Source organism: Falco naumanni, chromosome 4, assembly GCF_017639655.2.
Source record: "Falco naumanni isolate bFalNau1 chromosome 4, bFalNau1.pat, whole genome shotgun sequence".
NCBI classification, from domain to species: Eukaryota; Metazoa; Chordata; class Aves; order Falconiformes; family Falconidae; genus Falco; species Falco naumanni.
In genome coordinates this window covers 101,796,470-101,820,313 of record NC_054057.1, presented here as the reverse complement: position 1 = coordinate 101,820,313, position 23,844 = coordinate 101,796,470, and the positions used below count along the sequence as shown (strand labels likewise).

Sequence of the window (23,844 nt, the reverse complement as noted above, 5' to 3'; positions counted from 1 at the left end):
GGAAAGGCAGGACTGCAAAGCTCATGCACACCCAGGCGCTGGAAAAGGCTGCCTCCACAGCCCATTAAGTTTATAGTGACCGTATCTAGTCTTCAGAATGTTTCTGTTTCTTGCCAAGACTCTACACAGCAGTTATTGCTGTGCAGCGAGCCATCAGACCCCAGCAGCTACAATCCCTGGGGCAAAAACCCATTTCCCAGGATGCGGTGATCTGCTGCCTCTACAGCAAGGCAAGACAGCCCCTCTGCGCTCCTCGCCCTGATGCTGAAGGCTGGAAGAGATCAGATCGGTACCCTTAGTTTTGAAGAGCAGGTAGAAACAGGGGAATATAAGATCTTTGTAAAAATTAGATCATGGACAGCATGGCACTTCTTAAACAGCTGTGTGCAGCTTCCTTCATATTTTTGCAGCACACTTTCTGTTGAAAGATGACTGCAGAGGAAGGTCAAGTTAGGACAGCAACAGTCCAACAGACACGTTTCTGCTAAAGCTTTTCTCGGTCCAACCCAAACTATTCTATGATTGCAACCACTGCTTCGAATGACCTAGATGCATGCTCTCCTTTTCCCCTACAGTTGGCCACGGGCAGAGCGAGGGTGATCGTATGGTTGTCTCAGATTTCCACGTCTTCATCAGGGACAGCTTGCAGCACATTGATCTCATGAAGAAAGAGCACCCTGGGCTGCCCATTCTCATTCTGGGGCACTCCATGGTAAGCACCATCCCTTACCCCTTGCAGCAGCACCCAGGACACGTGCCGGAGCACGGTGGTACCCTGGTGATGGCAGGGAATAACTCGGCCCACAGCATGAAAAACAAACTGACAAGCAGCCTTCCCTTCCGCTTCATTCACTGACGGATTTGCCAGCATGCCTTACCCTATGAGATCTGTCTCGAGTATAGTCAGCCCTTAACTTTTCTACCCGGATCATGGCCCTAATTAGTGCCATTTGCAACAATGGGCTGGGTTTTTGTTTTTTTTTTTAATAGGACCATTCATTCACACCGGGTACATGGTAAGTCGCACAACCTCCCTGCAGCATTGGGCTTCTCCTTTCATTTTAACCAGTAATCAGGAGGTTAAGCCTTCCAAAGCTTTGTGAGCAGCTAGCACGAAAATACCCTGTAGCTCCATTCAGTTAAACAACCTAACAGGAAAGCGTACCAGGGATTAGGGCTGCAAAAACAAAGGCACTGATTTGGTGAGCAGATCTGAAGTCTGATTCTGACAGCACGGGCCAAATCCCTTTATTCGAGCTAGCAATATTCCCACTGATGTCATTGATCTGCTCGCCCTGCCTTCCCGGAGGAGAGGAAAATGAATAAGTACTTTGGGATTCAGCCCATGCTCAGATAAACAAGCGTTCTTGCATAAGAAGGCATGGCATGCTCTGAAGTGCTTGCTGAGCTCCAAAGCCGCTGTAACAAGGAGCTAATTTCCCAGTGAGGTCTTTGAGATGCTTCTCGCTGCTACTCCATTTAACAAGCCCCTGGTTCTCCGCAGCGTGGAAGTCCACCAAATATTTCCCTTGGCAACTAATCCTCTGCAAACTTTCCCGAGCAAGCCAGCCAGACCCCTTCCGTCCCCCACCCCTCACGCCACCAGCCCCAGCCCCACGCAGGAGGGCTCAGCCTGGCTGGCGTTCAGCTCTGAACCATGGGCTGGGTGTTAGCTGCCAGGCGCTGGGCACAGCGCTGGGGGGCTGGAGGGGCTTCCAGCAATTAGTGAAGATTTTCACATGCTGGATGGCAGCATTGCTGTTGCCCAGGTTACCAGTGCCACAAGCAGGGAGCCAGCCCAGCTCCACCGCATCTTCCCGATGCAGCACCAGCCTGTCACGTTGATAGAGCTGCGACCGATTTTTCAATTCCCACCTGGACCATCACTTCAGACATTTTCTTCCCAGTCCTTTTAACTGAGGACACAAGGCATCCTAGGGAGCTGACAGACGCGGCACAGAGAGTTGAGTTCAGTGTGACATGAGGGGTTTTAACATGAGAACAGAATGCAGGTCTCTTCTCCCCCACAAAAGCCAGACACTTCTAGTGCCCTGTGCCCCTCCTCCCCCAGCCTTCCTCGCTGGCCACACTGCACTCTCACCAAGGCAGCAATAATTTGTTTGCTTAGACTAAACACCTTCCAGTAACAGCTTTACTATACAAATGAGATGTTAACACCTGTATTAAGCTGTGGACTGTTATTTTGCATTGCAGGGGGGAGCCATCTCCATTCTGACAGCTAGTGAGAGACCCAGTGAGTTTTCAGGCATGCTGTTAATCTCTCCTTTAGTGGTAGCCAGCCCAGAAGTCGCCACTCCCATCAAGGTAAGAGCAAGCCTGTGCTGCACCTCATCACCTCGCTCTTCTGCTGAAGGAAGCACACTAAGACCTGTAGCCTTTAAGCGCAAAACCCCGCTGAGATCTGTGCCACCTGGATGCCAGTCAATACTTCTGAGTGCCTCACCCACAGTCCCACCTACTTTTCAGAGGGAAAATGAATCCTGAACCCACCAAAAAAAAACCTTATTTAAGTGAGAGTCGGCTAATGATGCTACCCTGGGAGGTGGTAGCAGACTGTGCTTTCTTCACCCCACCCTGTGGCAGCCCACACAGTGCTGTCCTTTCCCTTCCTCTTCTGTTTTATTCCTGACTCATACTGAGGCCGGTATAGTTGCAACACAGGCTGCTGGCTAGGTCAGCCCAGGGTTATCTTTGGCATTTGGGGGATGACCAAGTTCTAAACAAAACTAGACTTCTTGAGTCCCAGGAGTCCTTCATGAGCCTCAAAGGAGGCTTCCAGCTAAAGCATCACTGCCCCAGCAGCATCCCATTTGAGGTAGTACTATAGCTGGTTCTTGTCCAGACTTTCTCCTCCTGTTTGGATTTCGGTTTTACACTCCTCCCATTCACATTTGCCTTCCAGAGCTATTTCTGACCCAGATTTGCACCACCCAGCTTGCCCTTACCCAGGGAGGCTCTGCAGGGCAACTGACCCTCAACTCTCCCCCTCCTTTCTGGATTTTTAAAAGAACAAACAAGAATCCTAAAAGAATCTGGAAGCAAAGGGAAGGACCAGCTAAGGCAGCAGGAAGGACAAACATCTCATTCCCACAGAACTCATTCCTTTATCCTTTCTCCCTAGGTCCTTCTCCTAAGGCTAGCTTCTTGGTTTAATCCACTTCTAAGCTATTTCTCCTGCTTTCTTTTTTCTTGAGAGAAAGGAAACAGATTGCCTCGACTTTCAGTATGATCCTGTCACACCTTCTGCTGGAGCCAAAGCCACCTGCTGACCTCACAAATCATTCCAAGCACCAAAGGGTGCTTTTTAATCACCTCGCTCTTCCACCGAAGGAAATGGCATTAAGACCTCTAGCCTTAAAATGCAAAATTCTGCGTTACCTGGATGCCAGTCAATATTTTCCTTCCAAGTACCTCCCCCCCGCCCCAGTCCCACCTACTTTTCAGAGGGGAAGTGAATCCTGAAGTCATCCAGCCCAGGAAAACTTACTTAAATAGGAGTCAGGGCACCAAAATGGGCTTTTAGGAGGCTGATAGCTGATTCTTCACAGGTGAGGCTATACCTGACTCAGCATAAGGGTCCCATGAGCACCAGTGCTCTTGTTTTTCCTTACTTTGGAAAGGGAAAAAGAATAAATATTATGAAAATAAACCCCACAGAGCCTGAATCTGAGAGATACTGTTAGCCTTCTGTTCCTAGTTGAGTCAAGGAAAATATGGAAAGATTTTCCTTCTGCTAGAGCTATACCTTTTCCTGGATACTAAACCCTTTCTGAAATAAGGACTTACCAGTTCTGTGGGAACTAGCATTACTGTAGTCTGGTTTCTTGGAGATCTGTACCTGATTGTGGCTTTATTTCAGCGTAGGAAATCCTAATCTCTATCTAACTAAAGTATTTTGGAGGTGTTTATAGAGTCTGTTTCCTAGAGAGTCTTGTATGCAGTAATACAAGTGCACAGTGAGTGGCTTTGTCTTTCAAATCTATTGTTGAGTCTCAAAACTGATAAAAAATTAATTATTCCTGAAATATCTCTGCTCTGTCAAATTTAGCTGAAATCAGTCCTGGAGTTGAAAAGGTATTTGCAAGAGGAAGGAGTGGAAACAGGCAGAGTATTCCTCTGTAAGCCACGTTTTCCCATAAAGCTGAGCTGAAAACATTTGTGTGCTTTTTTTTTTCCTCTTGAGAGCCAAAGCCCGTTTCATTGGTGTTTGTGCCTGGGAGGCACAAAGGCTTTGGTTTTCCCTTCGAACTGGTACGACTTCTCGGCCCTGGGCCATTTCCCAAGGACCATTGCATTCATTCCTTTGCTGGGGAAGTTTCCAGCTGAGCAAGAATTCACCTTGGCCTAAACAAACGGGGGCTCAAGGCAACAATAACAGTGGGCCAGATTACACACTGCGTCCTTCAGTCTGTCTTAGAAAAACCTGCCCTCGCTGCTGAGCCAGCCCTGGCCCCAGCAGAAGTGCAGCACGTTTGGTGCCTGCGGGCAGGAAAATCAAATTCTGCCCTTTGCGGAAGCACAATTTCATCAATGCCCTCTAAATCCCGTGTCCTGATAGAAGCATCCAGTTGCAAATCCAGTGTAGAGAGCGAGCCTTCCCCCTTTTCTTCTCAACTAGTCTGGACAAAATTCAGCTCTGAATCTTCAAAATTTCAAAGAATGCAAAGAGATGGGAGTCACATATGTTGGCAAAGAGCAGAGTAAGGGTAAAAGAGTCTCTCCCACTATGTTTCTGTTATTGAATGCTTTGAAATGAGGTGGGCAGGACAACCCCTTTGGAAATACTCCTTAGTAATTAATCCTACACTAACCTTCAGCCTATTGCTTAAGGACTCAGTGCACAGAAAAGTTTCCTCTTTACTTTCAGTGTTTTCCATTTTGCCTGTTGCTGATCTATTGCTTTCCAGCCTGACTGGACATCACGTTGTTCCAGTAACTGAGGGTCTCCCAGTCACTCGGGCTGAATCTGCACGGTGCACAGGACTGTTTCTAAAGATATAGTTAAACTGGGAGAAGGTACTATATTAAAACCTCTTATTTTGGCTTTGCAGTGGTCTGTCCAGTTTATCAGAGATGTTAGCCATCAGGTTCAGAAAAATGTTTATGAATTGGTTTGGTATCCAGGTATGGAGACACAGTATCTGATACCATACCATACCATACCATATCATATCATATCGTATCCCTGATATCATATCGTATCCCTGATATCATATCCCCCTGATAATGCTGTTGAGCTGCTCTCAACCTGATCCCTGTAGCTCATCACATCTCTTCCGGAGCCTGGAAATGAGCCTGGCTAACTTAACCAGTTCAAACATCACGTTTTTATAAATCCGGCTCATTTGTAGCTGTAATGACCTAAAGGGCATTCACACAAGCAGTTTGGCAAGCAGAGATGATGGGAGAGAGAATTAAGCACATCGAGGTGTGCAAAGAGCACACCTTTTGCTCCATTCAGAAGAAAAGTGCCTACACTGCGAAGCACCTGTATAGTTAAACTAAGGCAAACCCCATAAAGTCAGCTTTAAGTTACACTTCCAGTCAAGAGGCGATGTTCAGCCGTCTATTTCAGTCTTATCCTGGGATCTTTTCCATAGGCACGGAAGGGCTGGATTTGAACACCATTAGTATTTCGCACACCTGCGGTGGCCTTGAGCAGCGCTAACAGCCACTGCTCTGCGGTGTCATCCTCAGCCCAAGCAAGAGCAGCCCCCTCACTGCATTACCCGTTCCCCATCCCGTGGGAGCTACTCCCTCAAGAGCTGACACTGCCACTTTAAAGCAACAGGGAAATAAATTCTTCTTGTATCCAATATAGCCAGTGTTTCATCAACGTGGCTTTTCATTAAAGTTCCAGCATGTCACCAACTGTATCACAGCGCTCGCAAAATCAGCAGTGAAGGCCCAGGGGAACCTTCTGAATTTTTTAATATAACATAAAAACTTGATTTTTCTGGCCATGACCTTGTCTCCAAGAGTCATCAAAATTACACCTGAGTGTTGAGGGCGCACTGCCTGCTGGAGGGGACGGAGCGTTTCCTGTGGATCTGAAGATCCTTCCAAGGATGGTGGCTGGCAGAGTCCTTTCACAGTCAGTCCTATAGGCCAAGGTTAGTTCTGTCTGTGCAGAAAGAAGGTTTATATTCACACAGGTGGTATATATATATATATGTGTATGTGTAAGTGCATCTGACATGTCTATGTCCTGGGCCTGGTGCTTCTTTTGCACGGCTGCACACCAGACGTGACTTCACACATATCACCAACCCAGGACGGTACGTGCTGCTACACTTGTGGTCAGCAGCCAGCCCTACCTTGTGACTCTGTTTGGCAAAACTCCAGACACGCGCAAAAACCTCAAGAACGTTTCCAAAGGATGTCACGGAGGCAAGGTCATCAGCAGGCTGCGGGGTTGGGATGATAAACATATATCATTGAAACAGAAAAATGGCCGTGCTGAATCTGAGAAAAGCCTGTCTAGCCTGTCTCCAGCAAGGAAGAGAAACACACGCTGAGAAAGAGCATACATGCGGTCCTCCTTTCCTTGTGACACCTTCCCTGCCTTCAGCACATCGTTAGGCTGGTGTATTGTTGATCATATGAGAGGAAGGTTCGAATTTATGCTCATTCTGCAAAATCGCTATTGCAGATCCTTGGGAGTATAAGTATTCATACACATACTGAGCAGACACAGAGCAGAATCACCATCAAACTCGTGGCTTCTTTGGGAATTAGAGAGTATGTCAACTAACTTCTTTCTTCAGCCAAATTTAAAAGTAAGCAAAGCACCCATCTTCCAAAAAAACCCATGCTATCTTTTACTCTTTTATGTGTCATCTTGGACCCAAATATCTGCGGCTTTAATACCAACCAACATATTGATCTTGTGGTCCAGTACTCTTGATCTTGAGAGAGCATCAGCTAACCTCTCGTGCCAAGGTATTTCGTCTTGAACAAGCAATCATTAGGCACAAGAACTCACCTAGCTGTTAACTCAGGCTTCAGTTTTAGGGCAGCTAATTGCCTGAGGTTGCCGTGATAGCCCTCGGAAGGGCACTTCCAGACCATTGTTTGGATGAGAGGTGTTCCGGGGGTTGTTTCTCTCACTCGCCATACTCTTAAAAGAACACCCAGGACAATTACGCTTCTTCTAAGTTAAATACCTCAGCTAGGTGTCTAAAGTTACTTGACATATATGTGGGTCATTGTAAGTGTTTGGTAAGAAGCAAAACTATTACAGTGCTGTCAGTGCATAACCTTGCCTCGGATTCCTGAAGGTGCATTCCTCAAATCTTCACCACCTGGAGTGAACACTAACAAAGAAAATCCCATTCCTGCTTGTTTGCATCATAAGCTTATACTTGCATTGGTGTGGATGTGTTATTTTACTAGTCTAACTCCAGAGACCTCAGCAGAAATTAATTTTGCTGACACAATGTCATAACCAGTGAGGGACTCCGTGTACCGGTAGGCAGTAACGCCGCTGCGTAGCCAGATGCACACGCACGTTGCCAAATGTGAGTCTTTACTGCTGTTCACTCGTGGATGACTTTGACTTTAACCTTGTGTTATTCTGCTAATATCATAATAACTTTGTCATGTATCATCTGTGATCTGAAATGTCAGGGAGTGCTTCAGAAGGGATTAATATCAGCAGAATCAGGGAACATAGGTGACAGCCTAGCTGCGAGTGTTAGCTGTGAACACGACAGGGCCATAAAACAGACCAACAAACACTAATTGCATATTTTCTGACTTAAGTAGCAATCACTTAATTAAAGACAGCTACCAAAGATCAGAGCAGAACCTTGGTATCAATGTGCTTTAGTGCTATTGAAACGAAAGATGTTATGCTTTCTTCTGCCAGTGGTTTTGAGCCTGGGCTGCTGAATGCTTTTGTGTTTCTTTCCCAGGAGACAAGTGAGCAATGGTTTTCCTTAGCCAATGCATGCACATTTTGCTGTTTTTATTTACAGGTTCCCCAGAGAATATGCTTATCTAAAAGAGTGCAGCCTAGGCAACTACTGCAAATTGCACCAAGCATTACTTATGCACTGCAGCCTGGAATCAGAGCTGTGGCAGCAAGGAAAGGGCAGTAAAACAACAAAAGTCAGCCCTTCTGAGAGCTGGAAATGGCTTTTTCCTATCAAAATCCTTAACTGAGACCTTTTAAGAAATTAATTTGAGAATGAGATAAAGGCAAAGTACAACTAAGTTGTGATGTTGCATGTGGATGGATAGCTGATGGCATTTCAGACTAGCACACCCACTCCCTGATCCCAGGAGCAGCTTAAACACTTCCTCTTCAAAAGAAATGTTTTAAATATAGGACAGATCTTTCTCTGGTGTCAGTTGACATTTCTCAACTATTTAATTTCCGTACTGATTCCCATCAGCTCAGGATTTGGCCCTCTGTGTTATCTCTCTTGCTCTAACTGCTTGCTTTCCTCTCCCACAGGTTTTTGCAGCGAAAGTGCTCAATTTTGTTCTCCCAAACCTGTCGCTGGGATCGATAGATCCAAATGCAATTTCCCGGAACAAGAAAGAGGTGAGACCCTTAATGCCATTTAAAGTCACTGCATAGTTGGTTATCTTGTCCCAGTCCTGCTGTTTCTTTTAAAAAAAAACAAATCAGTGTTTTGCTAAAGCCTGAGGGCAAAATCTCTGCTGATGTAAAAAGGTGAAACATCTCTGTGAAGTCAGTGGAACTGACTGCACATAGCAGAGAACTGGGAAACCAGCAGTTCTTCCCCTCGGTGAGCCTTGCACCCACAGCCACTCTGGGTACAAGAGGTATCACAGACCTGTGCTACGGTTGCAGTACAAAGCCCACGGGAACCGTGTTTGTCTCTGCTGCACAAACACCACTCATGACAGCAACAAACACCAGCTCATACAGGTTGCAAACACACTGCTAAAGTCAGCTCTTCCAGGCCTGCTCTTTGCAGTGAAACCGTGCAAAACTCTATGGTCCTGGAGATTTGTTTTCCTGCGTACGAACCAGGATCGTGTTGTGCCAAATGCATTCAAACAGCGGAAGAGAGCGTGCTCGCCCCAAAGACCTTGCTACAAGGTCTCCTGGATCACGCACCAGCTCTGCTACAGCCTTTCCAAACAAACGATGTATTGTTCTTGCTGCACCCAAGAATAAAACTTAAACGAGCTGCAACTGAAGCAGCCCCCGTAACAACCCGGTTCCAGCTCCACCAGCACAACTGTGCATGGAACTGTTCTGGGGTGAAGGTTTTGTAGTGTCACCATAGCTTGGGACTCTTCTCCCATTCATACCCGCTCCTAGTAATAACAGCTGCAGCCTATTCATGCCATCCCTAGCAAAAGCAGATGTTGCTGCAAGTGCTGCAACAACACACTGCAAGGATTTTTCCTTCTCGCAGTTGTAGGAGGAGGGAAAGGAGGGAAACGTGATTTGTAAGTGAACGAAGGTGCCTTGGCTGGACCCAGAACTTGGTGCATTTCAGAAATCAACTAGAATGCTAGAAAATGGCACCCAAGGGTGTCTCAAAAGCAGGAGGTCTTTGCTGATGTGCCTGTCAGTTGTTCCTGTGCTGCCATGTCAGCTCACATCTCACTGACAGATACTGTCATTTTTTTCTGCTGTTCACACAACGGTTCATATCTTAAGTAGACATTAACTCTGGGGAGCTGGCATTAGAGTTGAAGCTGAACGGATCCGGAGCAAAGCGATGTCAGCGGCTGTGTGAGTGCCATGCGTTCAGCCTCGGCATATCCCACCGCTTTGACTCACCCGTTCAGTAAACTGGAAAGCCAAGACTCTCCCAGAACAGCCTCAAGACTTTCAGGTTTTTTCTTGGCTCTGCCAAAGAGTCTGTTTGGTCAGACGACTTTCAGTTCAGTTATCTGTGACAGAGCATAACGTTTCACTGGGTTGAAGGCAGAAAAATTCAAAGAGCTGAGAAAAGAAAGACAGAGTAAATCCTAGGGAACCGTCAGGACTAGCAGGTAGCGAGTTCATGTGCATCCACTGATGCACCGTATGACATATGTTCTTAAGTACCATGCGAGGCTGCACAAAATACGTACTTGGGAAGAAGGCCGATCCCAGACAAGCTAGAGAAACCTGTTCTTAATTCCATTCATCTGCCATAACTTGTTACATTTAATTCAGAGAAAAGGTTTAAATTTACAGCCAATTCACTAAAATCGCACAGAGGGAAGTTTCTACTTCTGCATTTGTGTTGAGAGGATAAAAGCAAATAGTTCTCTGGGGGAGGAGAGGAGTTTGAGAATGTTACTCCCTACTTGAAGAGTGAGCATGGCTGGGACAGGAGGGTCTTTAACTGCTCCTGCACTGATCTCCTGTGGCACTTGAACCCTGTGCCGCAGCTGGTCCTTAAGAGTGGCGGTTTTAAATACACTTCCCACAGCTGGAGCCCGTGCTGGAAGATGCTAGTGCCGCACTAAAGAGCTCTACAAGTGAAAAGTGGTGATGTGGGGACATCCTGAATAAGAATACGTTTAGAAAAGTGTCAGTGAGCTCCCTGGTTTTGGTGCACAATATTGAATGAGCATTTCCATGTTAGAAATCACCACAGCAACCACTGGACATGGCTTCTAATAAATACATTCTATATTATTATATATATTAATTTAATATATATAATAAATATATGCAATTGTGTTGTCTTTCAAACCAAATATTTACTGCTCTATGATGCTCCAAGCCTCAAGAGCTTTCTCTGAGCATTGTTTTCCCTCTGCTGTTTCCGTTTCCGTGGAGCAAGGGAAAGCCTTTTGCAGTGGATAAAAACGTAGGTCTGCTTCATTAGAGCCTGCTTATAATGGAGTGGCCTTCAAAATGAGACAACAAACCCCTGCGTGCTGTACTGCCTTCACACCTGCACGTGAACACACAGCTGACACGGCAGCTGCGACTGTGATGTGAAGGACTTTCCTGACCATCTCCAAACACCAGGATTTGAGGCTCCAGGCACTTACTGAAGACAACACAGCATCTCGGTCCTCTGGCTGCCTCTAACGCACACTCTACCCTCCTTTTGGACTCAAGATGCACAGCTTCAAAGCACACAATGTGCTGGAGACATCCATTATTTATATGTTAAACATATTCTCCTGCCAGAACAACTTTCTATTCTTTAGAAATATTTTTGGCACATCATCCAAGAGTTTCCTGATGAGTTTATGTTCCCAGCAGGCTGTCCTCAGGGTGTAGGGACTGAAACACAGGATGGTGTGGAGATGTTTGTTTGATCTGCTTGCTATATCAAATGCAAGAGACACAAAAGAGCAAGAAGCAACCTTAAAAACCCAGTCCTGTTATTCCAAGGAGGAGTAACATCACAGGGGTGGGCATCCCTGTATCCCATTAACCTTTGTTAGCTGCCATTGGTTTCAGTGGAGTAGTCCCCCTGACTTTAGTCTTGTTCCTGCAGTGTCCACATAGGATGAGGCTGCAATTACCTTATAATGAATTTATTTATTATTTGCAAAATGCAAAGAGAAGATGCAGACCTCTAAGCAGGGGGAGGTAATGCAGCAGGAGCCCTGATGGTCGCTCCTGTCTTAGGATTGCGTAAAGAGAAAAAAGAGCTGCTGTGATGGACTCTGCAGAGCCTTGGCTGGACCATGCTGGGACCAGTTGCAGGCTCTCCTGGGGTCACCCTCACTCGCTTGCCCCTGCTGAGCCCGGTGGGCCTACTGGAGCTCTGGGCTTGCAGGGTTTGCAGTTCACAGCCTGCAGAATACAAAGCCCATTCCCTGTCTTTTCCTCTTTCCCCAGCTGCTGCTTTGCACTCTCCCCATGCACTGAACATTAACTCTAATAAGGATTCCTGTGCATTCACTGGGAACAGGATAGTCCCCCTGCAGTCCTGATCAGTCTGGGTTAGGATTGGGTTATTATTTTTTTCCTCACCCATCATCTACACAAAAATATTTGTTGGCTACTTAGTAGTTAAAAAATCCCTGCTCTTTCAGAAAAGAAAAAGAAAAAGAAAGAAACCCATTAGGTCATCCTTTTAGCATTTATTGGGCTAGGGAGGGGGCAACTCACATTAATTCATCAACACTGTTCTACTCCATAGGAAGGGTCAATCCATCTGTCCACCTCTTGAGTCCCCTCCCTGCGAAGTCCCTCATTTGCTGCCTTCAATTAAAAAAAAAAAACCAACCTAAAAAATAAAAAGAAACCCATCTCAAAGCTGTGTTGCTTTAGCACAGCGCTGTGACATAGATCCAGACAAGTAACTCCCTGATTTACTTACAACAGGCTGAATGAAGCCTGTTGCTGAGTAGCCGGTGCAAGATGGTCATTTTGCTCAAAGTGCTGATGAAAAGCCAACATGTTTGGCTGAAAATATCAGGATACGCCCAGCTGTCAGTTGGAAAGATAGCAACGCCACACCAGGCAGTTATGTTTTGGAAGTAAAAGCTGAACTTTTTCCATGAGCAGGTTCATGAGAGGATGCTTCTTTCTAAACACAGGCAGCTTCTTGCCCTTTGGAAGCACTTTGCAGAGCAGGGAAGGTGTGGCAGACAGGCTGAGCAGTCCAGGGGATGGAGGATGCAGGTGGAGGTTTCTGCATTAAGCAGCTGGTTGGGCACTGGGAGGGTCCGTGTGGAGCCAAGAGGACCACGTGCTGTTCAGCTTCCTAGGGCCTTTAGCAGGAGCAGAGGATGCTCAGCATGTGTTAAGGGCGGATCCTTTTACCTTAACTGCAACCTAATCTTACAAACATTTTGCAAACAGTGTTTTCCAAACCCCCAGCATGCATAGGGGCTTGCTACTTTGAAAGGGAGACACTATGCATAAGGTCCTAATATTATGAGCTGTGATGTCTTTGTTATTGTTATAAGTCTTTGTCTCCCTGCCAAAAACTGCCCCTTACTTCAGAGTAGCCATGATCTTGCAGAGAGGCCAAAACACGATGGCCTCAATCAAATACTAGAAATATCTGCTGCATTCAAGGGTCCTAAATGAGTGCTACAACAACGTGAATGTCTGTGGTCCAACTCCAGCACACAGTAGAGTGGCTCTACAGCGGTCACTCCCCTGACCATCCTCAGCACTGCAGGCTGGGGCTGGAGAATGCCAGTTGCTTACAGTCCCAAATTCCCACCCACTCCTTCCCCTTGCTGCACTCAGGGATAGGAACCATGGGTTCAAGCAGCAGGAGATGGTGGGGACCGGAGGCAAGAAGGTGCATGGGAAAGACCTGTGAGCACCAGCATGCCTTGCTGCCAGCTCCATTTCCAGTGCTTTGGGCTCCAATACATTTAAGATGACAAGGAGGGAAAAATGGCACGACACCTTCTGGCAAATTACTGCCCCCAGCCGGGAAAGCCCCACCATGTGGTGTCCTTCTGCCACCCTGATAATCTCATCTCACAGGGAGATGACTGCAGAGCCCACCCCAGAGGCTTGCTGGCTTCTCGGTGGGCACCAGGCAGGCCACGCTGTCCCGCTACAGTCGTGTCAGTGCCTACGCCTACACAGAGCTACGTGTCCCTGGGGTGGCCTTTGGGGTCACCTCCCACTCGTGGTCCCCTCAGGGCAGGCACCGGCAGCAGCAAGAGGCCCTCAGGTTTCTGCAGAGCAAGGGAGAGTCTGAACTGACCCCACTGCCTGTGCGGAGAGGAGGAGACTGGTTTTGGCTAACCTATAAATAACTATCATTTCTATAAACATCTGCCGGGGTTGGGAGAAACTGGAGGCTGTGCCAGAGACCAGCCCATAATCAAAGCATTCTGGCAAATACTGAGATGGCAGTGGCTGTGTGGGCCGTCTCCGCGTACAGTATACAAATATTTACTGTAGATTTGCCTGCTGCGGTAACTACTCGTTCCTAGCAACTTTCTGCACTAGCTCTTGTACATTTTTATCCTCTCACAGTCTGGCTGATCAAATTGTTGACTTTTTTTTTTTTTTTTTTTTGCCTGCCACCTAATAGCATCCTTTGCTGCCTCGTCTGTGCACACTTTGCAGCCGGACAGGACCCCTCAGTGTCACAGTGCTTTGCGGTCCAATGTGTCGGTAGGTGTAGGTCACCGTCCTCACCCCCAGAGAGGGAAGGTGAAAGAGAAAACCATCTGAGCCCTCAGCAGAGAGAATAAGGACCTGGAGAACATCAGCTTGCAAGTAACACAGTCTGAAGAACCCTCTGCAGAAGAGATGTGACATTTGAGTGACAGAAGGACATGGCAGAGGAGAAAAATGCAGGCAGGTGCCCCCATGGGAACAGTCTTTGTCAGACACTGGTGCTTCGCCTGCAGGAAGAGCTTTGGCTTGAATATTTTCTAGTGATGAAAGAGAGAAACACACAGCGAGGAGCAAGCCAGGTTGTGTGAGCAGTTCTGGGTAGCCCCAGCAAAGACCTCGACCTTGACTCTTGATGGCAGGATATCCTGGCAGAGCAGGACATGACTGTGCGAGCCAAGGGAGGAGACTCCTCACTGCCAGACTGATCTGCTTTGTCTTTTCTGCGTAAAATATTGCTAACCTTAAATTACCTCTTTCTCCCTGCCAGATGGAGTCTTACACATCCGATCCCTTGGTCTACCATGGTGGCATGAAAGTCTCCTTCGTCATCCAGCTGATGAATGCCATCGCCAGAATTGAGCGAGCTCTGCCCAAGCTGACTTTGCCCATCCTGGTGCTACACGGCTCTTCCGACAAGCTCTGCGACATCAAAGGGTCCTATTTACTAATGGACACAGTGCAGAGTCAGGACAAAACCCTCAAGGTCATCTTGCTTTCTTGATTTTTAGGATTGTATCTTGTCAATGTTGGCCCGAGCGTGAGTGACCGTGAGGGGCAGGGAGCCTGCTGAGCCGCAGGGAGCTGGTGATGAAGCGGGGCTGGTGCATCGGTGGGACCGATGGAGCCCCTTTCCAGGAGGCAGCCCAGGCGGAGCCCTCCCTGGGCATGGCGTGGTGGCCTCTCACCAGCTACAGCCGGGCTGTGGGCAGGGGGTGGTGGGTAATCCCAAGACCTGACCCAGTGGCGGCTGTGTACCTCTGGGGTCTCCTGGGCGTGAAGCAGCTTGGTGTAGAAGTCGGGCGAGGCACATAAGCGGGTGAAGTGCTGACCCTCAAAGCTCTTCAGAACAATGCCAGCTGGGTGAGCACCAACCTTACCTCATGCCCCAGCAAGTAAAGGTACAGGGGGGCCTTTCCAAAGCGCTGCACGATAAAAGCCACTTCACATCTGCTCATTTCAAGAGAGCCACAGCTGATTAACCAATTGTTAGCACATGAATGAGCCTGAAAAAGAGACAGGGAGACCAAGGAAAAGCTTTTGTCATCGGAAAAATAACTGGATAGTCTGGGCATAAAAGGAGTAAAATTGCACAAGGCATGATGGGAACATCCCCTATTGTCCTTTAAACTCCAAGGGCATGATAAGTATTTCCTCCTCCTTAGTGGGATAAAAAGCAAGAAATGGATGGGGCTGGGACATCTTCCTGCAGGGCAGCAGGGTGCTCGGGGAACACACGGATGTCAAGCTGCAATGCCAATGCCTTCCTGCTCGCCAAGGGCCACCACCACCAGTGGCATCTCTTTGATTTCATAACCTGCCACATCTAGGAAAAAAAGCCTGACAAGGTGTGGGCAGGACGTGTTGGACCTGTGGGTGTTGACAAGAGGGGACTGAAGGCTGTTCTGTTCGTGCGGCTTTTTTTTCCCCTATGCTAATCTCCACTCTCTCCCTGGTTGCAGGTGTATGAGGAAGCCTATCATGCCCTCCACAAAGAGCTGCCCGAGGTTTCTACCTCTGTCTTCACAGAAATACTAACATGGATCGCCCAGAAGGTCTCAGCAGCTGGGGAAACCAGCCATACTTAAGAGCAATTGGTTCTGCAGCTCTTACTGGGGTTTTCTGGGAATAGATGCTTTTCTTAATAGAAGCCTCTCTGAAAAAGATCTAACGTGGAGGGGCTCTTGGGATATTTTATCATGCACAGCGTAAGGGTGGGTGGGGGGAGAGGCATTATTTGCTGATGTAAATGGCCATTGCCCTAATCTGGAGAAGAATTGATAGCTGTGGGAGCAGCCGTCAAAGTTTTCCAGGTTGGGTGACTTTACTGAAATGCCCCTCACCCACCAAACTTCCCCCACCACTTCTGCTTCTCTGCTTTCACTGGGGTGACAGGGGTGTATTTATACTGCAATAATTTTTGGTATGTTAAATAAGTCAGTATCTTCCACTTCATGGTTTTGATTCCAGGTGCATATTGTCCCTTCCCTGTCCCCACCATCCAGTACCTTAAAAGCCCTGGTCCTTGAGAGGAGAGCCATAACGAAGGTGCTGGGTAACAAGCAGAGGCTAAAGATGGAGCTGACGGCTCCCTGAAGGTGAAGGGCTGGTTTTCAAGTTCAGATTCCTCTGGATACTGCTTTTATGAGCAGGCCAGGCCAGGGGAGAGCATCAAAACAGCCTCCGCTGCCGCTCTGCATGTCCTCTGCAAGTTTGTGCCTGGGGAAAGCGTTTTGAACAGCTCTTTAATTTTCATCATCAGAGCAGGATCCCAGAGGGGAGAGGAGGAATGTGGAATCAAACCCACTTAGCACATTGAAACACCATGCTTTTCCAAATGCCAAACCTCATCTCCTCTGCAAAATGAACTATTCTGTAAATATTCCTAGGAGCTGCTTTTTTTTCCTTCCTTCCTTTTTTTTTTTTCTTTCCTCTTTTTCTTTTTGAATTAATCACTTGCGCTACTGAAATCGAAAAAGCAAAGTCAAAGTTATAAGAGAATATAGTAATATAATATATGATGTATATAGAGGTGGCTGGGAGCCAGGGAAGAAATAGGAGGAGAGTCTAAAGAAGGGGTTAATTTTTCACTCTCTTGGCAAGGAATAATGTTGTCCTACCAGGATCCAGTCCTCTCACCATAACTTTACAGCCATAATCTGTTGTTTTCCTTCATCAGTTGGAAAATGTCCTGAAAATAATGCTAGCGAGAAGCACAGAGCATCTGGTGGGTGGGGATTAGCAGTGGGTGTCCTCATGGTCCACTGGTTTAGCAGGAGACCCACAGCGCGAATGGAGATGCCATCCAAGCTTGTCCCAATCTCCTCCTAATCAGCACAGCCACCTCTGGGGCAGAGGGACTGAGCTCACCCCTTTAGGCAACATGGGGAGCTAAAAGCAGGGTGTAAGGGTGCAGTCATCCATCCAACATCCCCCTTGCTGCCCTGGGGGCATCCAGGGGCACTGGTGTACAAGCTGCTGTAGCAGAGCTTGTGGACTGGTCCGGTGGTACAGACAAGCCAAAGCCTAGAGCTGCCGGGGTCTCTGGCAGCAGCAGCGTGAAAGGAAAGTCTTTAGACCCAGCTATGGAGCAGAGGCATCGTATCAGCATGGCAAAAGCTGTGTAGTGATCACAGCATGGCTGTGCGGGTCGGTTTGTCCAGGGTGATGGCTCTGTAAATACACTTCTTGGCACTAGCCGAAGGGAAGGGGTTCAGCCTGTGCCTCTCCCTCCAATTTTGCAAGCAGAAAATGCCTGCAAGTGTTGCACTATGAGAGAGCGGGGCACGTCCCCCGGTGACACACCAGACCCCTTATTGCCCTCCCTGGCAGCAGCAGGAACCATCGCTATGTCCTGAGCTGCTGCCTCCCCGGGCTGGATCCCACCTGCAACAGTCATGGGGGGGTCACCCACGTCTCCTCCCTTTGAAACCAGTTCTGGTAAGATTCAGGAAAGGGACCTCTGTGCAATAACAGTCTGAATCGGGGCTGGGTCCCAGCAGCGTGGATAGATGAAGGATGCGTGGATGCAGGTTATATCCTTGTAATTGCCCTAAGGGGTCCAAGTCAGGAAAGCTCTTTTATACAGGTTGATCCAGGCACTTTCACACTTGTGTTTTCTTGCTTGTGAAGAGAGGAAGGAGCTGTAGTTCTCCCAGAAATGACAGCTTTTAATTCAAAATTATTCCAGCGCAATCAGCTGTTTTCACCAACCCCTGCTAAACTTGTGGTGAAACTTGCCATGGGAAAGAGGTGATGCGCAGGTCGCCTGCTCTGCATCTTCCAGCAGCTTCGCTTGTTGCAACTTTTTTTCCCCAAGCAAGATCCCTCCTTGCCAGATGCTGCTAGGCAAAGACAGCAAGAAGAGATACTACAGCGGTGATAAATCTCACCTGCTTCTTCAGCTGGAAGGAGAATCAAGTAGGCGTGATCCAGTGGTGACAGACATTGCGGGGGTAGCAGCAAGATGATGACTTAAGGATGGGATTTTTAAAAGCACTTTTCCCGAGGAAGTCAGGAGGAGTAAATCAATGCCCACATTCTTTACATCCCTTTCAAACTGACAAGCACTTTGCGGGGGGAGAGGGAAATGACCCTCCAGCAGGAAGGTCAGAGCCCGTCTGCTCCCTCCAACCTGGCTTCAGGCAGAGGAAAGTCTGTGGTCAGTGCCTTTGCTAAAATGTGCTCTTTCACCCAAGAAACATCTCCAGCTCAGCAGAAATAAAAGGAAACCAATTACATTGATCTGCAGAAGACTTGTCCCTCTGGCTAGCTAAGCTCAGCAATGGCACATGGCCTGGGGAAGCTGCATTTGAAAATCAGGTTAACAAACAACAAGTTGAAAGAACAACAACAACAAAAAAGCAAGCCGAGTAAGTCCCAAGCCATGGCACAGCAGAGTTATTGCCACCCTCAGCCAGTTTTGCGAAGAGTTATCTTCTGAGGAAATTAACACAGGGAAACCTACCCCAACCAAGCCCCGAAGGCTGCCAGCCCCCACAGCGCGCACCCCCAGGGCTGCTGAGCCCAGAGGGAGCAGCCCCTTCGCAGCTGGGGATGTAAGTGCAAAGGGAAGTAGCGAGGAGCAAATCAGCCTTCGGGAGCTGAGATGCTGATTTGCACCAGCTGCAGCTCAGCCCGTGCATTTCAGCTCACACTGACGTTGCTGATCCCTTACCACTGCCTGTAAGCTACTTTATATTGACCCAGTTAGGTTTCACTGTGCCCCGGAGGAATTCTTCCTTTACTGACCAGATTAGTCATGAGCAGACCCGCTGCCAAGGGAAATGTAATTACACTCTGTTTTCAAATGGCAGGTACCATTTGCAGGGAGCACAGCTGGCCTTACGAATGTTGCTGTGCAGAGCCACACCAGAGACCGGTCTGCCTTTGAGAATAGGTGGCACTCACGACTGAGCAATAGCAACGTGTAACTACTGTATATATCACCACCTGTAGCACTGAGAGACCATTCCCCACTGCCTAACCCATCACATTTTCTATTTAGCCTGTTCTTTTTATACCACTCACCTTATAGCACATGGCCAGCACAAACCCATTGAGATTGCATTTACTTTTCCAAGTAATTTCGGAGCTCGTCTCTCTTGTTCCGTTGTGTTCCAGTTCAATAAAATACATTTATATATATACATATATAAAAACATATATACATACACATGTATTTTCGGTGGGAAAAAACATATACAAGTTTAGGATTCTTAAAGGAATACAATGTATATTGCAACTAATAATAAAGTTATGTTTTCTGAACAGTGTGTTTGAGAGCATCATTGGGGACTGCGGTCCCTCCAGAGGTGCGAAGGACGAGGTGAAGAGATGTTGAATTGCCGTTCAGCTTGTGGAGGAGGGGGCTGAGCCCACGGGCACTGCCACATTGCTGCTGTGGCCGGCACCTGCTTCCCAGCTACTGCTGACCGGGGTCTGGGGGCAGCCCAGTCTCATGGAGGCCTGAGGTTCCCTTTCTGCTTCAAGGTCAGCTTTCCAAAGAGCCCTGAAATCCACAGCCTCACACCACTATTTGCTATAGCCCAGAGGAGCACAATAAAAAAATTAGCTTGGGGTACTGTGGGTATAAGATGTCTTTGTATCTTTCTTTGACCTAGCAGGGCTCTCTGTCTGGGTCATCCCAAGGAAAGCTAGCTCTACCCTCCCCAGAGTCAAAGCTCCTTTTTTTTTTTTTTTTTCAATTGTAGGTGAGGTGCTAAATTAAAAAAAATAATAATAATTTAAATTCCCTGGCCCAAGTGCTTCCCCTACCCCAGACAAACAGCAGTGCGAAGCTGATGAAGAAGCCCCAAGTACCAGGCAAGCTCAGCCTGCTTCCAGATCTGGTTCCCACGCTTTTACAAGCCCGTTAAAATCCTATGTTGGTCCTGAACTGTACCCAATCCAAACAGGAAGCACCTGCACCCTGGCCAGAGCGGCAGCCTTTTACACCCTACCTTTTGCCACCAACTGCGCCTGCAGAGAGGGCTGGGCAGTGGGGTTTGCTGCTCCCTCAGCTCCCAGGGCTGTAAAAGCCCCGGCTTGTCCCAGCTCAGGGTGCCCCATCTGCAGGGACGGGGCTGGGGCACAGCCCGGCCGCAGGGTCCCCTGCCGCCCCCCTCCCCAGGCAGGCCCCAGGACAAGCCGCTGCCTCCGTGAGGGCTCCCCGGCCCCTCTCTTGCACCCCAAGCCAGGGACGGGTGGGACGGTGTGTCCCTGTGCCAGCCCTCCAGCTGGCAACGTCAGCAGCGCCAGACCCCACCTGCAACCTCTGGCAACTCATTTCACCCTCCTCACACCTCAAATTGCTAAATCAAAGCAATAATATTCTCTTTCTGCAGCCCCACACGGGCTGTAGGCCTGGTCACACCCCGGCTTGCCAGGTCAGAAGCTCTGGCTGACGACTTTGATGGATGTCAACATGGAGCTAGGACTTTTTGACAAGCCAGTGGGCACACCGCGATAGTAAGCAACATTATTATTCTTAATAAGATTTGCTGTAATACCAGCAAGTCCTCGGCTCTTTTCCCTAGTATTTTAGCGACTCATTAAGCTCCTCACAGCGCTGAGGGCTGCTGGAGGGTGCAGGCCATGGTGCTGGGGCAGGGACTGAGCCCAGGATGGAGGGGATGGTCCTGTGCAAGGCTGGGAGCAGCACCGGCATGAAGGAGCCTTTCTGGCAGTGCAGTTTTCCTGGTGTCACCGCCTGGTGCGTGGCGAGCTGTCACAGCCACGGGCGACCTTTTTTTCAGCATGTGCTTCTAGTCTGATCCTGCGAGTCTGTGGGAACCCTGAAGGTTTTTGCGTTTTTCTCTTCCCTGAGCTGTGCTCCATCATGTGCTATCCAAAGCTGGCTCCCGGGCTGTGTAAGGCGGGGATCAGCCCATGGTGAAGCTGTGTGGAGCCAGAGGAGTGCCATGGCGGGGGGTGGGGGGGAAGAAAGCTTTTGTGGAGCCCACCCCAGCCACGGCGGCAGGGCTGGCCGGGACAAGCAACCATCGGGGCAAGGCATGGGAGGTGTCACACTCGGTCACATTGCTGCAGGGACTGCACTTCTGTCAGACCTCCAGGACCACACAGCCCATCACCCGGGCCAGGCTCTGGTGCTGGAGAAGAGCCAAATGCTCTAACTTCGGTGAGCAGTGAGGAATTTTAATTCAGAAGGTCTGCTCAGCATATAAACCAGCAGCGCTTCGGTTGCACTTGCTGCTGGCAGACGGTTAAGCATGGGATTTATAGCCCATCGGAGGGTGGAGACGTGGGTTTGTCATTCACTTCAGAGCTGCTGGTGGGGGCAAGCAGGCTGCCGGTGTCCCTGCCCAGCCTCGGGCAGATCCCAGCACAGGGAAAGGGGGATGGAGCCAACAGGGTGGTGCAGGTGTCACCGTACCACCAGAGACCACCACTACCGCACACCGTGCCGGCAGCCTGGCTGCCTGCTGCTCCTGCTCACTCCAGGCTCTCTAAAGCGGGGATTTTGGGTGGCCGTTTGCTGTTCTCTCCTCATACCAGCACAAGCCTCCCTCGCACGCAGAAACAGGGCAATGCTCTCCCAGCTGGTCAGCCTGGGACGCTCTCTTTCTCCAAAAGCTGCGGATGCGGAGCTCCCACTCACCTTCCCGCTGCTCTGCCAGCAACTCCCCTGTTAAACTGAACAGCCGTGTCTCTGAGCAATGACCGCAGAGCCCACATCTCCCAACAGGAGTAAGCCAAACAACTGGCCTTCCCGTGGCCACTGCTCCTCGGGAGAAATGGGATTCATTTCCCTTCCCTCCAGAGGAAACTCTTCAGTGTATGGAAATATTCCAGGAATTCAGATGAAAAACAGTTCCTGAGAGATCAGTTAAGAGTAGACGGATTGCATGATACGTGCTGCTGTCTAACCAGAGGAAACTTGGCAAAGAAAGCTGCTTGGGCTGGTGAGGGGGGAGCTGAGGAGAGGGCAAGATGTCCAGCATGGAAAACACTTGTCTCATAAGAAAACACACAAGGATGAGAACGGCAGAGGGGAAGCAACAACAGCTCAGGTGCAAAGGATGAGCAGTACCTGCCCTGCATCAGTTTAGGAAGGGTCCACGGCCAAAAGCAAGCAAGTCCCTGCCAGACCACCATAAACCCTGCCATGAGGCAGAGCCCCAGGGAAAGCAAGGCCTTCCAGCCTTCCCAAGGTCAGCAGCCTTGGTATCAGGCACGCCTTTATTCAGATGAAAACCCATGCAATGGCCACACCAGCCAGCAAAACCCTCCTCAGGCCGACACAGTGAGCCCTGAACAGGAGATACCCACAGGTTAGAAACAAACAACTCTGGTTCCTCATCCAGATTATTACAAAAAAATAAAATACCAGTTTCTCTTTCACACTGGATGGCAGAATCAGCCCCGTGCTGCAATGACAGCACCAAGCTGCCCGCCTGCGGGACAGGGCAGCCCTTGTGTTTGCTGTACCAAAAGCCCTGATGGCTCTAAGGTTCCAGGGCTCACCCTGAGCACTTTCAATACCAAGCCCTCTCTTCCTGTGCCGAGTGTATGTACATCCCGTGCCACGGCTGCTCTGCACCAAAACCCAGCCTGGGGGCACTTGCATGACCAGCAAGTCAAAGATTCCCAGTAAAAGCAAGGCCAGTCTGCCCTGTTCCCGCAGCCAGCACTGGGAGCACCGCAGTCAGCACAGCAAGAGAAGTACGTTCCCCTTGCATGCTTTCAGACCTGGAACACTGCTGTTTAAAAGCATGCATGATTGGAAAAGGCCACACAAAACCAGGAAACAAGCAACACCAGCTCCCCCCACCCTGGGAAGGGAAGGAGCAGCCACTCCAGGAGCAGCGCGGCCAGAGCCAGTGCCTTGAATGGCTTTGAAGATGTTGTGCCCGACAGGCACTCAGACCCGAGAAGCAGCACAGCAGAAAAAGCTTTCTGGACAGCTCTAAAGAGAGCCTTTGGGAAAGGGAAGGAGATTGAACTTGCCGCCAACAAACTTGTTTTAAAACTCCTGGATAATTTTCAGATTTAGATCCAGGGAGAAAGGGGGTGGAAAAGGAGTTCTAGAGAGCAGATTGCTGGCTCCTGTTATGGAAGCAAGCTTAATAAAATTCATAGAAATATTGGTGGTTCTGCTATGCTGTGCCAAGAATGTGTTAGAATAAAACCTTCTGAACAGAAGGGAGAGATATAATGTCATCTTAGCCTTGATATGAAAGATCAGCCTTCATCTCCTAAAGCGTATCTCAAGGAGCAGTAACTAACACATTTACTCGCCTTCCCTTCAGAGCAGGTCTCTGCACAGCCTTGCTCGCGTGGTTCATCACTGTTGCAGCCTTGTACAAATGGTACTGGGATGACCCTAGCTCACAAAGAAGCGATAAGATAAAAGAACAGAGGGAGGCATTTTTTCTTACAGGGGTTTTAATGACATCCCAGTGTAACACGGACCAGCTCAGTTTCCTCCATGGGAAAGCTACATCAAATTATTTTGCGTTTCTTTAAAAAGACCAACGCCACCCTACGCTGAGCCCATGAGCTGATGCACCTGGCCATACCATAGCACTCCTTTCACCTCCGCC

General features: G+C 48.7%; 1 protein-coding gene across 6 annotated transcripts in view; it reads left to right on the top strand.

Moving 5' to 3' along the window:
- The window catches only part of MGLL (monoglyceride lipase), a 107,529-nt gene extending 87,980 nt beyond the window's left edge, over positions 1-19,549 (top strand). For all 6 annotated transcript variants that reach the window (XM_040590860.1, XM_040590861.1, XM_040590859.1 and 3 more), the window contains 5 exons: positions 576-712; positions 2,215-2,325; positions 8,483-8,572; positions 14,550-14,765; positions 15,742-19,549. In XM_040590860.1, the coding sequence (XP_040446794.1) occupies positions 576-712; positions 2,215-2,325; positions 8,483-8,572; positions 14,550-14,765; positions 15,742-15,867 (680 nt within the window). In that variant the 3' untranslated portion in view covers positions 15,868-19,549. The remainder of the gene's footprint in view (positions 1-575; positions 713-2,214; positions 2,326-8,482; positions 8,573-14,549; positions 14,766-15,741) is intronic.
- The last annotated feature ends 4,295 nt before the right edge of the window (positions 19,550-23,844 follow it).